Genomic DNA, 18,176 nt, shown 5'->3' on the forward strand with positions numbered 1-18,176 from the left:
TTCTTCCAACCACTCCACACTCTAGCCACATAACATGTGGCTCCAACCTCCAGCACATAAAATGTCTCCCAAATAACAAAACTCTTCCACACACTCAGGAGACTCACCAGCAAGATCAGTCCTTTCATGCCTGACAGTCTCATATGCCCTCCTAGATACACCCCAAAGTGAATAGTCTGACCTGGGATTTGCATGTCACCTTGCGTTTCTCCAAGTTAAATGATGTTTGCCATGTCTCAGACCATTCCTCTAGCCTACACAAGTCTGTTTGGAGATTTTCAGTCCCTTCGAGACTGCTCACATTTGCTCCAAGTTTGATGTTATCAGCAAAGCAAGTTATGGCTGAAGCTGTGGAAATGGCAAGGGACTGAGATGAGTAGATGGAGTATGTCCAGAGCTTTTAGCGACACTTCACTGTCATGTAGTACCATTAATACTGGCACAGACGAGGAGCCTACGTGAAGTGGTGCTTTGCAGACCGAGTAGAGCACCTGTGGCATCCATTGGGGAGTCAAATCAACCCATATTTCCCTGCATCATTGCATGGGAAGAATCCTGTTCCAATGCTGTCTGCCACAAGGGGGCACCGGATCCCTACACTGTACTATATTGTACCTATAGAGTGACCCCACAGAAGCAGTTACATATTTGTGATTGGTACAGGTTGCCACCAAGCACTACAGTATGATATGCTCATCATTCACTCCAGCCATAGCACCCACAAGCTCATCCCAGAATTTATTGTTTGTCTCGTCACTCAGGCCACATTGAAAAAAGTTATTCAGAGATCACAACGACAGTGTTCCTCCCAACTCCCACATTCAAAAGAATCGTCTTTGGGTTGTATCTCTTAACATAAGAGTATCATCCACTCAGTTCTCAGCCAATAACATTCCCAAACTATAAAAGGTGTGTTGCTGGTTATGCATGTGAGTTGGGAATACGGCTAGGGATTATGATGATGATTGTTCTTTTTTGTACCAGGAGCAACTGAGAGCATTGGGCCTGTCTGAACTTCATATACCTGTCTGGACCACCACCCCCTGGACCCTACCCTCCAATCAGGCTGTCTGCTTTGCCTCGGACCAGTGCTATGTTGTAGTTTCTGTTAACTGGGCAGGGCGAGGGGGAGCTGGGCGCAGACTGGCTTTGGTGTGGGCTGAGCCGTTGTTGGGGGAACTGAGGAGGATCATGAGTGGAGACTTGGAGATCATATGTTCCTTAGAAGGTGAGGGAAGGAGTGATGCAAATGACATTACAGGCAGCCTCCTACTGAACTAAGAGGTTAGGTTTGTCAAGGTACTGTAAAGTAGATCTAAGCAGAGATTGTTAAAAAAAAAGTAAAAATGCTAATACACCAAGAGATGCTCCAACATGCCTTCCCCCTTGTATGCATACACTTAGAATAGCCTACAAAAAATCCTGAGATTTTAAAGTTTGAACTCTGCAGAGCATGAATAAAAACTGAGAAAACATTAAAAGATATTTTTACATGTAGCTGATTTTTGGGTATCATGGAAAGTTTAAGTTTTCTGTGAAGTGAACCTACTTAAAAGGGAGACCACCTGTACAGGGGCCTCATTATGTGGATGAATTGGCACATCATAGTAGGGCAAGCAGGAATAACCATTACTGGTGTTATTAGGTGTGCATAACCAGAAAGACTGGGTTTGATCAACAAACCCAGGTCCCGAACATCCCCCTTTGCTGAACTTTTTCAGTGTCTCAGTAACACAGAGAGTAGGCCAGCATGCTCTCCAATACAAGTTTCTCTAACTATCAGCACAAAACTACATGCACAGTACACACCACACTTCCTTTTCAAAATTTTGAAATATGGCATCGAATAACGTAGCCTTGGAGTCCCCAGGGAGGGGACCATAAATGCCCCCACCTTCTGCCCCTCTCCCGGTGACGACTCAAGATGCCTGGAACCACTGTCTGACTCTCTTCTTCTTCATTTCTGCAATATTCGTGGCCTTTCCTCTAACTTTCGCTCTGTTGAGCACCACCTCTCCTTCTCTAAACCTCACTTTCTTTTTCTAACTGAGACTCAGCTGTCTGAGGCAACTGACAGCAGACCCTTTTCTGTATCCTCCTACTTTCTCTATACTCATTTCAAAGCCAAAGGTGGCTGTTGTGTATATATACGCAACAACTTATCTTGCTCTTGTGTTCCTGAACTCGATTCTTCTGAATTCTCTACACTCTGGCTTCGGCTTTCCAGTCATTCTCTGACTAAATATATCTGCGCTGTTTATTTATCTCCTAATTCTACTGACTATCAAAAATTCTTTGACTATCTTACTTCTACAATGGAACACATTCTATCCATTTCTCCTTTCTCTGAAATCTCCATTCTTGGTGATTTCAATGTTCACCACCACCTTTGGCTTTCCTCTCCTTTCACTGATCCATCTGGTGAACAAGCCTACACCTTTTCTATCCTTAATGACCTAGAGCCGCTTGTACAGCACGCTACCCGTATCCCTGACCGCCTTGGAGAGATCTCCAACGTACTTGACCTCTTCCTTACAACTAATCCTTCTGCTTACACTGTTAATCTTTTCTCTCCGTTGGGCTCCTCCGATCACAACCTTATCACCTTAACCTGTCCTATCGCTCCAGTACAGCAAACTCTCACCCCTTTTCTGTCCAACTTTCTAATGCAAGAGTTAACCGTTACTCCCAGTCCTTCATTTATGCAACAGGTCAACTCTGGAACTGTCTCCCTCTGTCTGTATTTCCTGCTTCCTATGATCTCCAGTCTTTCAAACGCAGTGTGTCCATGCATCTCGAAAAGATTGGATCTTGAATTTTGGCTCCCTCTTGTATTTTGTTTTTCTCTTGGAGGGAACAGTTTTGCAGGCTCGTTGCCTTTGGTTCCTTCTTCCTCACGTAAAAAAAAAACAACAACTTTGACAGTGTTTCATTATACTTATTCTCAATAGGGGACTTTGTATTTCTTCATTTTAAGCAGTTATTGCTGCTTGTTACACCATAACAGTTCTCTTTATGCAATGTTACATTACAGGTATTTACTGGTACCAGTATTGCATTTGAGTATCAGCATAGTTTGCATCATCAGCAAAGAACCCTCCCCCCCTCCAAAAAAAAAAAAAATCCAAGTACTTTCATGTACAGTACTCACATCTTTGGGGGAAATAAAGTTTTTCGTGAAGCTGTGAATACATGAACATGCTGATGATGTTTTGTGTTTCCTATTTTTTGTGTGTATGTATGTGTGTGGATATCACCATATCTATGAATCGATTAGTGTTTTTTCCTCACCCTGCCCTAGCATGGGAAAGGAAGTCTGGATGATGATGATGATGATGATTTGCTGGTGTGGTTTGCATCAGTGATAGTAGTAGTAGTTGTTCCCTAGGCAGTCTGGCCGAACAGCCTCGAGTCCCTTAGGAAGGCCATGGCCAAGACCGGGCTTTCCCACAGAGCTCTCAAAGAGTGTATGTTGTGTTGTTGGCGTAGTTGATTGTGTGCAATGCAGTTTTCCATAATGTGCTTAATAGTATGGGGTGCTGTGTTGCATCCAGGACAGGCATCAGCGACGGAGTCATCCAGCCTCTTCTGGTAGCTTAAGAGGGCTGGATGGTGCCCACATCTCAGCCAGTTCAGGTGGACCATATCCTCAGGAGGGAGATAGGATTCAGGAGGGTGGATGTCAGGAGGCCGTGCATGCAGCTGTGTTGTCTTTAAGTGACTGAATGGAGCGGCGAGTGATCTGAGTGTGGATATGCTTCTGGAAGCTGGTCTGAGGTGGGTGAGGGGGGAGAGATGACAGTATTTTTGTATAGTATCGTGTACTGGGTGTTGTTTTTATGTTCCTTGGTGTGGGTGGATGTGCTGCCATGTAATATAGTGGATGTTGTGGGTTTGTGGAGGCTGCAGCAAGAAACTGGGTGCCTCTCATGTCTAGGTGATCCTTGACTTTGAGAACTTTGGTTTCATGATGTAGGTGGTCTGTGGGTGTAGTAGCTGTGCAGCCTGTGATTAATTTTAGGGCCTTGTTCTGTATGGTCTGAAGAGTGTTGTAGTGTGTTTTGGTGAGGTTAGAAGCCCAGGCAGGGCTTGCTTAATTCATCACTGAACGTATGTATTGTTTGTATTCTGTGGTGGTGGTTTCTTTGTTGTGTCCAAATGTTGTATGGGCAAGTGACCTCAAAGCATTGAGTCTTGGTGTTATTTTATTTTTAATGTTTGTGATGTGTTGTTTAAATGACATTGATGTATTGTATGTTACACCAAGGGTTTTGGGTGTGTGTGTGTGTGATAGGTGAGTATTGTTTACGGTGAGGTGTGGGATGTGACTGTGTTCTGCCATCCAGTTTGTGAGAAGGGTCACTGTAGATTTGGATGGGGCTATTTTGAGCCTGTTTGTGGTGAACCATTCGTGTAGTGTGTTGAGGTAAGGTTGAATGATGTGTGCAGCTGAGTTTCCTTTTTGGTGCATACATGTAAGTGTTATATCATCTGCAGAGGAAGCTATGTGTATCTGTGGTGTGTGGGGTGTGGGTATGTCGTGCATGTATAGGTTAAAGAGTGTAGGGGACATAACAGATCCTTGGGGGATGCCGTTTGTGAAGTTTCTGATGATAGAAGACTGACTGGAAAATGTTGCATGTGCACATCTGCCTGCTAAGTGGTTTGCCAGCCATCTTTTTGTGATATTATGCATGTTTGTGTTGAGTATTTTGTTTGTGAGGTTGTGGAGGGGGATGGCATCAAAGGCTTTGCTAATGTCTAGTGTGATTAGGAGTGTTCTGTGTGGTGGCCTAGCTGAATTCATGCCATCGAAAACTCTCTGTGTAAGGTCTGTAAGAAGGATGTTTGTGGAGTGAAGTGGCCTAAAGCCATGTTGTGACTGGGCTAGGGGAATGTGAGGTGTGACTAGTTGTGGTACCAGTCGTTCAGTGACTTTAGAGGGGGTGCAAAGGAGTGTGATGGGGTGGTGTGAGGAGGGTAACGTGGGGTCTTTGTTGGGTTTAGGGATAGTGATGATAATGCCATGCTTCCAGATGTTGGGTATTATGTTGTGCGAGTAGCTATAGTTTGATATGTTGGTGAGTGCTTGTATGCCTTGTGATCCAAGGTGTTTAAGGTGAATGTTGCTTATGTTGTCAGGCCCACAGGCAGATGAGTGCTTGAGGTTGTTAATGATGTGCTTCTTCTGGTTGTAAGTGAAAGGTGCGTAGTCTGGGTCTGTGGGGAACTGTCTCTTACGTCGGATGATACGTCGGTCTTCGGGATGGCTGACTTGTGAAAAGTGATTGATGAGAGTGTTTGCTTGTTGTTTGTTTGAGGGTATGGTGTCTGTTGTTGTGATGGCAGCGTGTGATTGTGTGGTGTTGCTCTTGGAAAGTGTGATGCTGTTTGGTGTTTTGTAGAGTTTGCTGATGTTTGTTTTGTAGTCAAGTGTTTGGAGGTAATTTTTCCAGTTTAGTGTTTGCTGTTCTGATATTTTATTGTTTATTTGAGTTTTGAGTTCTTGTATTTGTTGTACGGTGTCTGGTGTATGGGGTGTTGGGGAGTGTCGGAGTGTGTTCCTTTGTCTGATGAGGCCTTGAATTTCTGGTGTGGAGTTGGGGTTGTGTCTCTTTCTGTTGCCTCTAGAGATGTGTCTTTTGTCTGTGTTTTGTATAATTGTATTGAAAATGTGCACAGCGGTGTTGATGTTTGTGATGGGTGTACTGTTTAGTGTTTCGAAATATTGTTCTGTTTCAGTTACAAAGGCCTCCCAGTTGGATCTCTTATAATTAGTGTATGTGTGCATGTGGCTAGCTGGGGTGATTCTGGTTTTGGTAGTGATGATGATTGGGAGGTAATCAGAACCTAGGGTTTTGACCATTCTCCATGATGTAGTGGGGGCGAGGTTTGGGGAGCAGAAGGTGATGTCTGGAGATGATGGGAGGAAGAGGGCTTGGTGTGGGAAATGGGTATGTTGGTCTAGATTGTTCAGTATGAAAAGATGATCTGTCTGGGATTGTAATACCAGTCCTTTGTCTGTGTTAGGGTTGTTGACATGCCAGGCCGATGACTTGGCGTTGAAATCACCACCTAGGATGACGTTGGGTATGTTAGTGATGTGGTGTATCTGTGGAGAGTAATTGTGTGGTACTGTGGGGGATGATTGGGGGGGCATGAATTTGTTAGCGATTGTTATGTGTGATTTGTTACTAGTGATTATTTTTTTAAATGATTGTATTTCTGTTGTGGTGTCATGTGGGGGGAGAAGTGTGACTTTCTGTGTGCACTGGTATCTGCAAAGTTGTTGGATTTGTGTACCAGGGTGACGAGTCCACTGTCACCGCCTTCGGCCCGGTCTTGTCGAATGGTGGTGAAGTTATGAAATGTCGATGTTTTCTGTGCTCTGTGTAGTTTTGTTTCTTGTAAGATGGCAGTGTGTATGTTCTGTTGTTTGATGAATTGTGTGAGTTCTTGTTTTTTGGTGTTTATGCCATCTATGTTTAACTGAAGGATGTTTATGTTGTGTGTGCGATGTGTGTTGGCTGCTGCAGCACTGGGGGGGAGGTGGTGTGGGTGGAGGGGAAGGAGTAGGAGGAGGTTGTGATGGAGGTAAGGGTTGAGGTGGGTTAGGATGGGTTGGAATGGGAAGAGTTGGGGGACTGGTCGGTGTGGGAAGGATCGGTGGGTTTGGCTGTGGAGGTGTGAAGGAAGTAGGTGTAGGACTGGTAGTGGGGTTGGTGGGTGGGGGGAAGGAGCATAAGGAGCAGGTCCAGGTGTTTGTGTAATGTTTTCTGGATGCAAGTGTTGTGCAGGTGTAATGGGTCCAGTTCTTGCAGGAATTGCACTGAACTGAACCCTTTGTCTGTCGGCTCGACGTGAAAGGTTTTGAGCATGTTGGACGTATGTATTTGTTGGTAGGTCCTGGATTGCTCTCAATGTCCCTGGCTAGAAGAAGTCGTTGAGAAATGACAGCCGGGGAGTCATTTCTTGGTGTAGAAAAAACGGTGTTGTTGTGTGTGTTGTGTTGGGAGATGTGGTACTTGCCCGGGCGACCGAAGCCACTCCCAGGTACTCGAGCCCCGTGAGGGGCCGGGGGGGGTTGCGGTGGTTTAGCGCCCATGCTGTCCTCTTCTTCGACAGCCTCTGGGGGGTAGACCCACGACGAAGATGCCACTGCTCCAGGTTTGCATCAGTAATACTGTACACTGGAGAATTGATAGGGTTAAGAAGTATATACCCTTTCTACTGCCTTATAGTTTTCATTACTTCCGGGCATTGTGTTATCTTAAGTATTTATTAATTGTCTTGATTATTAGCCAGTGATGTGTTCCTGATTATCACAATTTTCCCCATAGAACAGTGTCCAGTAAATTGGAGGATTCTGTCAAATCAGATTTATTTAGTGTACACCAGTTTATATGAATATGCACTTTTTCAGTGACTTATTGTGGAGTTAATACCAAAACAGAATGTCATTAAATGCAACTTGTAATTTAGAGCCACACTATGATAAGCCATCATTATAAGCAGCTTTATTACTCTTCTTGTTTGTTGGTAAGTCTACACAAAACTAAAGAATATGTGTCTATACAGGGTGGTGCAAAAGTAGGTTGACATTACAGAGGCCTGCCAGGAATTCAACACCAATCTGGACCTGTGCATTACTGTTTGTTGAAGTGTGGCTGACAGACTCCAGGAATGTGTCAATGGTGAGGGCTGACACTTTGAACTCTTATGAGACTAAAAGTGTGTCTTTTGTGTTGGAATAAATGGTAAATGTCAACCTACTTTTGCACCACCCTGTAGAAGGTCCATTGGGACTTCTAAAGCAAATATCCCAATTCCCCAAATTTACTGTACAGTCACTACTCGTTTTACGTTGATTCAGTTTACAATAATTCGCTACAATGATAATAGAAAAGTTCCACCCCATCTGGAATAAAAACTTCAACACTCTTCTCACCCCCTCCGTCTTGTTGTGGCGAGGTGCTGTTTCCGACAAGGAAACGTTGGTTCATTGCGCCGTACGGCCCTGCAGGATGGGTTGTTTTGCCTTCAGTTGATGGGTCTCCTCAGTCAGACAGACCGGGATTACTTAATGTCAACAGCAACAACTGTAATAATTTTCATTTTTTTTTTTTTTAATATATATATATTGTATACAGTATATTTTGTAACACAAGGACTTACTGTATCCTTGGTGTTTACAAGAATATGTTAAGCTTAGTTGTACCCACAATTATATTGTAATCTCTCTCCCAAACTCTAAAGCGCACATGCATACAACACTCAGGGAACCAGTTAGCAGAGATGCGATACCGTCACCCCCTGTATGTGCGAGAGTGTCCCCTGGTGGTGGGTGGGCATGTGCGGATGGACAGTGGCAGTGGGTTGGTCCACACGGCTCCTGCACATGGCCATGAGGACTTTTTGGTATCACTGAAGTACCAGCTGCCTGTGGTGAGATTGTGGCTTGCGTTATAGGTGGCATAGCAGGCTTCATAACGACTCCTCCTTAGTAATTTCTTTTGCATATTGCACCTTAACATTCTCCTGCATGCAGTTTCCTTTGTTTTGATACCAATATAATTAGCTTCAGAATCATACAAGAAGATATTCTGGTACTGATGATACAGTATTGTTGAGTGAAGATGAATGGGAGTTGCAAGGTTTGGTGAATGAATTTGGGACAGTGTGTAGGAGGAGGAAGCTGAAAGTTAATGTAAACAAAAGTAAAGTTATGGTGTTTGAGAGGAATGAAGTCACAGAGTGTGCAGTGAGGTTGGATGGTGAGGATATGGAGAATGTGAGTGCATTCAAGTACTTGGGTAGTGTGATGAGTAAGGATGGAACTTTGGGGGATGAAGCACGTGAAAGGGTACAGCAGGGAAGGAAGGTTGTTGGCACACTGAAAGCAGTGATGAGAAATAGGGAGGTGAGTATGGAAGTTAAGAAGTCACTGCATGATGGTATTGTGATCCCTACCCTGACGTATGGAAGCGAGGCGTGGACCTTGCAAGAGGGGAACAAGTCAAGAGTGAGAGCAGTGGAAATGAGTTACTTGAGAGGAGCATGTGGAGTGACATGGAGGGACAGGTTGACGAATGAAGAAGTGAAGGAACGTTGTGGGGTAGATGTGGATGTGGTTGAAAAGATTAGGAGAAATACACTGAGGTGGTTTGGACATGTGGAGAGGATGGAGAATGAAAGACTGACTAAGAGGGTGTATGTAGGTGAGGTGGAGGGAGGAAGAGGGAGGGGTAGACCGAGGATGAGGTGGAGGGATGGAGTTGAGAGGTATATGAGGGAGGGGGGGGTGAGTTGGTGGGAGGGGAGTCAAATGGTGGGTGATAGAGTGACTTGGAGGCGTTTTGTCTGCGGCCACCCTTTGCAGGATTAGGGCGTCGGGCTATAGATAGATAGATAGATAGACTAAGGAAGATGTGATAAAAAAATCTCTAAGTCCCTTATGATTCAGCTGAATGTCTCATTGCTGCAGGGGTAGGATTGTGAAGAATTAATGTCCTACTTCTAGTTTTTGATGCATAAAATTTTACTGTACATTCATCCCTCATGTATGGCCAAAATGACGTTCTTATTTATTTATTCATTTATTTATTTACTTTTGTTTTTTTTGCTTAGCAGGTAAAAAAATTAACTCATTTCTCTGAGGTACAACAGAAATGGCCATTATGAAGCTCAAGCCAGGCATCATGGCACTCCGTTTGGGTGTATTTGGTTCCCATTTGTGCTTTGTGTTGTGTGTTGTGTGTGTGTTTTGCATGTGTTTGTATGTTAAATTTGTGTGTGTGGGGGTAGGGGGTTTTTCAAGAATACTCCCCCAGTATCCCCGCTTGTCATAAAAGGCGACTAAAAGGGTTGGCGGAGGGTTAGTGCCCCTCCCCAGAAAACAACTAACTAAAAAAACAAACAAGAAGCCTCGGACAAGGACTGACCAAACGATGACGATCCAGGACCGGACAAAGGACTTGATAGTGGCTACGTGGAATGTAAGAGGAGCGAATGATGAGGTGAAAGAGAGAGAGATTGTCCAGGTGCTTGAGGGTGCAAAAGTGGATGTATGTGGAATGACTGAAACAAAATGGAGAGGAGACAGTGTGAGAGAATGGGAGTATGGATGTGGTATATGTGCAGGAGTAGGAGAGAATGAGAGGGCAAAGGAAGGAGTATGTATAGTTGTGAGTAAAAGATGGAAAAAGAGCATAAGACAGTATGGATCAGTTGGGTCAAGGATTGTGTGGGTAAAGTTGAAAGTTGGAATACAAATGTGGGCGATTGTGTGTGTGTATGCGCCAATGCAAGATTGTGCTAGCAGAGTGAGAGAAGAGTTCTGAACAAATGGGGAAGTGTGCATGGAAAAGTTTGGAAGGAATGAGAGAGTGTTTTTGATCGGTGATATGAATGGTAAAGTAGGGAATGTGAAGTTGGATGGAATAGTTGGTGAGTGGGGTGTGCCTGCTGCGATAGATGAGAATGGCAGTGCGTTAGTGGACATTTGTGCTGGGAGGGGGTTGGTGATAGCCAGTACCCTCTTCAGGCATAAAATGTTCCACAGGTATACGTGGTGAGTGATGAGAAGGGTGGGTGGTGAATTGAATGAAAGGAAGGCAGTGATTGATTATGTGTGTGTGGACGAAAGGATGCGAAGATGTGTAATGGATGCAAGAGCTTATAGAGATTGGGGGAGTGGACTTTCTGACCACTACCTGGTGGTGGCCAGAATTAGGATACAAGTAAGATGGAGGAATAGAAGAAGGGAAAGACAAGAGGAAGGAGTAGTTGCAAGAAGAGTGGAAAGGTTACAAGAGGATGAGAAAAAGACAGAGTATAAGAGAGAAGTGGAGGAACGATTGGGCAAATATGAATTGGAGCAGATGGGGGACGTGGAAGGTGTGTGCAGGATATTTACAGAAGAAATATGTTCAGCATGTGATGTGGTGTGTGGGAGGAAGAGAAGACGGAGGGGGGTGCAAGGAACAGCGTGGTGGACTGAAGAGGTGAGACAGGCTGTGGCACAAAAGAAGAAAGCATACAATGAATGGATGAGAAATAGGGGCGTGGAAGAAGTTGAGAGGCGGAAGAGAGTTATATGTAGAAAGAAAGAGAGAGGTTAAAAGTTTAGTAAGAGAGAGTAAGAAGAGAGCGGATGAGGAATTTGGAAGGAATTTGAGTGTAAACTGGAGGGACTGTAAGAGAATGTTCTGGAAAGAGGTGAAGAGAGTAAGATAGAGTGGAAGTGAGGTTAGCAGGGGAGTGAAAGATAAAAATGGTAGATTACTAGTGGAGAAGGGAGAAAAAGTGAGCAGATGGAGAGAACACTTTAAGGAATTGTTGAACGTGGAGGATGGAAGTAATGCGAGTATAAGTGGCTGGGGAATGGCTGGGAGAAGGAGGGAGGTGAGAAGACAGGAAGAAATCAGTAGGATAGAAGTTGTGGAAGCAATGAAGAAAGTTAAATTGGGGAAAGTCTCAGGAATTGATGGAGTGTGTGGTGAAATGCTGAAGCATGGGGGAGAGATAGTAGTAGAATGGATGTGGAAGATGTGCAGATTGGCCTGGGAGGAAGGTAGAGTCCCGGAGGATTGGAAGTCGGGTATAATTATTCCCTTGTACAAAGGAAAAGGTGAAAAAGAAGTATGTGGTAATCATAAGGGCATTTGTCTTCTTAGTATAATAGGAAAAGTGTATGGTAGGACACTTATTGACAGAGTTAGAGAAAGAACAGAGGAATTAGTTGGAGAAGAACAGGGAGGCTTTAGGAAGGGAAGAGGTTGTGTAGATCAGATATTCATTCTTAGATCTTTAGTGGAAAAGTTTCTAGAGAAGGGAAAGAAGTTATATGCGGCTTTCATGGATTTGGAGAAAGCATATGACAGGGTGGATAGACAAGGATTGTGGAAAGTATTAAGAATATATGGAGTAGATGGTAAGTTGTTGAATGCTGTGAAGAGTATATATGATGGTGCTAAGGCTGCAGTGCGTGTGGATGGTGAACTAAGTGAATTTTTCTCTCTGGAGGTTGGGTTGAAACAGGGATGTGTCATGTCTCCATGGTTGTTCAATCTGTTCATGGATGGGGTAATAAAAGAGGTACAAGGTAGGGTAGTGGATGTTGGAGTGGCCCTGGTGAGAGAGAATAGTGTTTGGAAACTCCCTGTACTGTTGTTTGCAGATGATACTGTGTTGTTGAGTGAAGACGAAGGGGAACTGCAAGGCTTGGTGGATGAGTTTGGGAAAGTTTGCAAGAAACGGAATCTAAAGGTGAATGTAGGGAAGATTAAAGTGATGGTCTTTGAGAGAGGTGAAGTCAGTGAATGTACAGTGAGGTTGGATGGTGAGGAATTGGAAAATGTGAGTACGTTTAAGTACTTGGGTAGTGTGATGAGTAAGGATGGACGTTTGGAGGGTGAAGTGCTTGAAAGGGTACAGCAGGGAAGAAAGGTTGCTGGTTCTTTGAAAGCAGTGATAAGAAACAGGGAAGTGAGCATGGAAGTGAAAAAGTTACTACATGACAGTATTGTGATACCAACTCTAACGAATGGAAGAGAAGCTTGGACTGTGTTGGAAGGACACAAGTCAAGAGTGAGAGCAGTGGAAATGAGATATTTAAGAGGAGCCTGTGGAGTCACATGGAAAGACTGGCTGACGGATGAGGATATAAAGGAGCGTTGTGGTGTGGATGTGGATGTGATAGGAAATATTATGAGGAACACATTGATGTGGTTTGGCCATGTGGAGAGGATGGAGGGTGAAAGACTGACGAAGAGAGTGTATGTGAGTGAGGTGGAGGGGGGAAGAGGGAGGGGGAGGCCGAGGATGAGATGGAGGGATGGGGTGGATAGGTATATGAAAGAGGGGGGTGTGAGTTGGGAGCAGGGCAGTGAGATGTCGGGGGACAAGACGACGTGGAGGCGATTTGTTTGTGGCCACCCCAAATGGGATTGAGGCATCTGGCAATAGATAGATAGATAGATAGTGTGTGTGTGTGTGCAAATATATACAGTAAGTTATTCTTGGTTTTGGAGTCTCCTTCCCCTTTATAGGCAAAGTGATGAAGGATGCACTCTGTATAGCTGCAGATGGTTAGGCCTGTGAGGTGAGTGGATTCATGGACTTGAATAATTTGTGATTGATTGTAGCCCATTTCACCAGGCATGCTCATGGTAGTTTTCCCATTTTTCATTCATGCTCTTTCCTTGTTACTGGATCCTACCTCACCTCATCTTTAGGTGGGAGAATGTGGTCAAGATGTTGATGATGGTGATTATGATAATGACAGTGACTACTCTTTGATTCAGACGTTCTGTATTGATGCTGAGGGAATAGATAATGCTGGAGGTTTAAATGTTTCATCCGTGTTTCGGAGTATTAGGTCCTCCTTTCTCTAGATGACTTTCATTTTCTCCTTGGTACTTACAGACTGTTATTCAGTTCAGAGGAAACTTATTGAGGTGGAGGAGTGAGATATAGTTTCCATGAAACCCTTCACTCTTAGAGTGCTCTTTTCTGCCTGTTGTGGCCCATGGCTCGTGTGAACATAAATCAGTGGACCTCTCAAGTTAACCTTTTCCTGCAGTCTACCAACTTTCTTTTGGGGAAAGGGAGGAAAATGAAGGACGTTTGTATAACTGGACATTGGAGCTGCCTGGTTATATATGTTCCTCTGCATGAAGGCATCTCTTTCCAGCACCTATAAATAAAACTCTGTGGTAGCAGTGAGTGGTTTATAAAGTACAGCCTTGAGATGTAGAGGCTAAGTTTAATAAGGGGTTCAGTACTTCTTATGTTGACTGTATTATATGTTTCAGGAGTGCTATGTTAATGGTGATGGGAGATATAATGCTGGCGCAGGGCAGGAGCTGGAGGGAAAGGAGGTACTGGGGGAAGGGAATGAGGCAGTGCTGAGAATGTTGGGTGAGTCACTGGATGAATTTCATGTACGGGGTTGGTATGACGCAGTTTTTGCACACTTTAACTTTGCTCAAGTTTTTGTTTTATTGCAGCTTCTTTAATAAAAGTCAGTGGCAGAAAATGACAGTACTTTACCTCTGTCCTTTTCATAGCACTTCCTGGTAACCAGCATCATGTAGTAATGTTAATTTAATGCAACAACTCAGTATTCAAGATGGAGAGATGACAATTTTAGTCCAAGTTAAAGTGAAAGGAGTGTAGGCTGTGAAGGATGATTACATATCTTAACCAGAAAACCTCAGGTTGTACAACATGCCAGGCTCATTATAGGTTTAACCCCAACAGGTACTGTAGTTGGAGTTTCTTGCCTGCATAATGCCACTTGGGCAAGTGAGGCAGGTCACCATTGCTGTATGTTGTGGGATTGAATAGCCTAGTCCCAGGCCCTACACTTCTGTTTATTTGGGGCAAAATGGGATTGGATGATGAATGATGTTGATGCTAACCTCTTACAGCCCTGGGATGTTTTGCCTAGCTGATTTGTCATGTGATGTAATCCAGAATAAAACAAAAAAATTTACCAGGGTAAAAGGAGTTACTGAGATTGTTTTTAACTCATATCATGCCACAAGGGCATGGAAAGTAATTCCGTCTTGTGCAGTGTTTGTGATAAATGGGTTCATAAGAGATGTAGTGGTATTAGAGGTAGACTGAGATTTCGTATTTCCCTGGAAAGAGGAAATTATAGAGGTATAAAGCTTTTAGATCAGATAATGAAGGTAATGGAGAGAGTTTTAGAAGGTATGATTAGAGAAAGAGTGAATATTAATGAGATGCAGTTTGGGTTTATGCCAGGTAGGGGGACCACTGATGCTATATTCATTGTTCGACAGCTTCAGGAAAAATATATTGGTAGGAGAAGGGATCTTTATTTTGTTTTTGTTGATTTGGAAAAGTCCTTTGACAGAGTCCCTAGAGAGGTGGTGAAGTGGGCAATGATAAAGCATGGCTTGGAGGAGTGGCTGGTTAGGGTGGTTATGGCTATGTATGTGGGTGCTCACACCCAGGTAAGAGTGAATGGAGATTTGAGTGATGAGTTTTCCGTGAATGTTGGTATGCATCAGGGATCAGTCTTGAGTCCCATGTTGTTTATCATGATACTTGAAGCCCTTTCACGTGACTTTAGAAACGGACTCCCGTGGGAGTTGTTGTATGCTGATGATTTGGTGTTGATCGCAGAGAACGAAAGGGAGGCAGAGGAAAGGTTTAGGAAGTGGAGAGATGGTATGGGGCACAAGGGCTTAAGGGTAAATGCAGATAAAACAAAAGTGATGATATCTAGGGTTGGTGGCGGTACTGTCAAAGACGAGGGAGAGTGGCCATGTGCAGTTTGCCACAAGGGCGTGGGGAGTAATTCCATCTTGTGCGGTGTGTGTGATAAATGAGTGCATAAGAGATGCAGTGGTATCAGAGGTAGACTGCGAGATAATGCTGATTTTATGTGTGCGGCGTGTCGGGGTGAGCAGGTGGAGATTGCCAGACGTGAATGGATTGAACTTGCTGGTGAATCTCTTGAGTGTGTGGAAGAGTTTTGTTATTTGGGAGACATGTTGTGTGCTGGAGGTGGGGCTGGAGCTAGCTCTGTGGCTAGGGTGAGAAGTGGTTGGAAGAAGTTCAGGGAGCTCTTGCCTCTCCTGACATTGAGAGGACTCTCCCTACATGCTAAGGGGTCTTTGTATGCAGCATGTGTTAGGAGTGTAATGCTGTATGGTAATGAGACCTGGGCAGTGAAGGAGGAAGATATTCGCCAGTTCAGACGTACAGAAATGACAATGATTAGGTGGATGTGCAGTGCGTCCTTGCGTCCAAGGCCTGGAGGGGCTGGGTTTACGATGGAAGAGTTGAGAGGTAGGATGGGACTGGAGTGTATTGGTGTTGTGATGATGAGAGGTAGATTGAGATGGTTTGGACATGTGGAGAGGATGGGGGATGATAATTGGGTGAGGAAGGTGAGAAGTGTTAATATTGGGGGTGGGGTTATGAGGGGTAGACCGAGAAAGACATGGGACGAGGTCATTAAGTGTGACCTCAGGGTTAAGGGACTGAACAGGGAGGCTGCAATGGATCGTGCAATGTGGAGAGCCGCCATTAAGTGACCAAGGCCGACACATGCAAGCATGTTGGAGCCTTTAAAAACGAAACGAAAATGTAACGATGTGTGTGGTGTATGAGGGAAAACATGTGGAGATTGTCAGGCTTGAAAGGACTGATCTTGCTGGTGAGTCTCCTTAGTGTGTGGAAGAGCATTGTTAGAAGGGAGACATGGTATGTGCTGGAGGTGGGGCTCTGTGGCTAGAGTGAGGAGTGATTGGAAGTTCAGGGAGCTATTGCCTCTCCAGACATTGAGAGGGCCCACCCTTCATGCTAAGGAATCTTTGTATGGAGCATGTGTTAGGAGAGTAATGCTGTATAGTAGTGAGACCTGGGCAGTAAAGGAAGAGGATATTCTTAAGCTCAAGTGTGTGGAAATGACTGATCAGGTGGATGTGAAGTGTGCCCTTGAATATGAGACCTGAAGGGGCCAGGTTTACAATGGAAGAGTTGAGAGGAAGGATGGGACTGGAGTGTATTGTTGTGATGAGGAAGGGTAGATTGAGATAGTTTGGGCATGTGGAGAGGATGGGGAATGACAGTTTGGTGCAGAAAGTGAGAAGTGTGAATGTAGAGGGGAGGGTTGTAAGATGAAGACCCCCCCAAAAAAAAGACCTGGGACGAAGTCATAGAGTGCTACCTCAGGGGTAAGGGACTGAATGTGGAGGTTGCCAGAGATCGAGCAGCATTGAGAGCCACCATTAGGTGACCAAGGCTGACACATGCAAGCATGTTAGAGCCATTATAAATTAAACGAATGAATGAATGAGAGTTAGCAAGAATATAACTGAAATACAACGTCAAACTGTAGGGTTTATTGGCGGTATTCTTAGCCTGTAGATTCCAACATATATCATGAGCTGCTGCATCCAAGAGGACTGTGACACAGATCTTGGAAGTTGGGCTGAAAATTATACTTAAGATTATTTTGGTGCTTGTTTTGGCTGAACTATGTCAGATTTGACCTTGAATCTTTCATACCCATGTTTGAGCATACCCTTTTCCGTCTCATATTTAAAAAGTTGTCTTCATTCTTGTTTCTCTGAAAAGTTTGTAGCTTTAGAACACTGTAGGGGCTAAACTATGACATAACCTAAAGATTGATATACATATGCTGTACTTTATCACACTCTTCATAAGCCAGTTTGACCAAAAAATCAGTTGCAGAAATGTACAGTAAACCATTTTTATTTATTTATTTATTTATTTTTTTTTTTTTGTTTATTTTGTGTACCTGAGGCACAGCAGGTTTTCACTAAAGTGAATTTTACAATTTAAGCTTAAATCACAAAGAGCACAGCAAGGCCTTTGAATGTCATATTTTCAAAGTTGGTTATAATTGTGGCTTTCCCTCTGTCAGTTTTTTTCTTGTATTACGAACTTTACCTCACCCCATTATTAGATGGGGAAAATGGTCAGGATGATGATGATAATTATTGTTTTTGTTGCAGAGAGTGATGAAGGTGGTGGTGCATCCCTTCTGCTACACCGAGAGTCCTACAAACACTCCTACCCCTATGACTGGCGATCCCGACGGCCAGTAATCGTTCGAGCCACTAGTCAATGGTTCCTTAACACTGCCCAACTCAAGGAGAAGGCACTGGTGTGTGTGTGTGTGTGTGTGTGTGTGCAGAGAAAGAGGATGTTGTAGGAGCACTTCAGATCTAAAATGGACTTTTTTTTTTTTTTTTTTAAATATGATATGTGTCATTTCCTTGAAACTAATGTTTTTTTAGGGAATGTTGAACACTCAGTAAAACAAACTACAAGTGAAATGTAGCCTAGTTTATTGAAAATGGTCAGGTCGTTAAAAGGAATCTTCAGCCACTGTTTCTTCCTCTCTGCCCTCATTTTAAAATTACTAACCCAACCTAACCTCACTGTACAGTACATGGTATCCCAACAAGTTTGTGAAAAGCTGTAGGAGGTTTTTCATGGTCTCATATGAGTAATAAACATTATAACAACTTGGATTCTGTCCTCAGAAGTTTCAGAGTTACAGTCATTGATGATTTGATGGATGAAAACAGTTTCCTCTTATTTTACCCATAAGGTCATCATTAATTTTAGCTCCATAATGGCTGAGAATCGGACGTATGTTGATGTAA

The 18,176-nt window shown here is 43.8% G+C and overlaps 1 protein-coding gene across 1 annotated transcript in view; it reads left to right on the forward strand.

The window, feature by feature from the left end:
• The window catches only part of IleRS-m (Isoleucyl-tRNA synthetase, mitochondrial), a 70,763-nt gene that overhangs the window by 10,507 nt on the left and 42,080 nt on the right, over positions 1–18,176 (forward strand). Inside the window, exons 7-10 of the mRNA XM_080283245.1 lie at positions 985–1,228; positions 8,279–8,445; positions 13,815–13,920; positions 17,520–17,671. Of these exons, the coding sequence (XP_080139371.1) occupies positions 985–1,228; positions 8,279–8,445; positions 13,815–13,920; positions 17,520–17,671 (669 nt within the window). The remainder of the gene's footprint in view (positions 1–984; positions 1,229–8,278; positions 8,446–13,814; positions 13,921–17,519; positions 17,672–18,176) is intronic.

This window comes from Coenobita brevimanus, chromosome 96 (genome assembly GCF_032717465.1).
Source record: "Coenobita brevimanus isolate Jiangsu-jjx chromosome 96, ASM3271746v2, whole genome shotgun sequence".
In the NCBI taxonomy this organism is placed as follows: domain Eukaryota; kingdom Metazoa; phylum Arthropoda; class Malacostraca; order Decapoda; family Coenobitidae; genus Coenobita; species Coenobita brevimanus.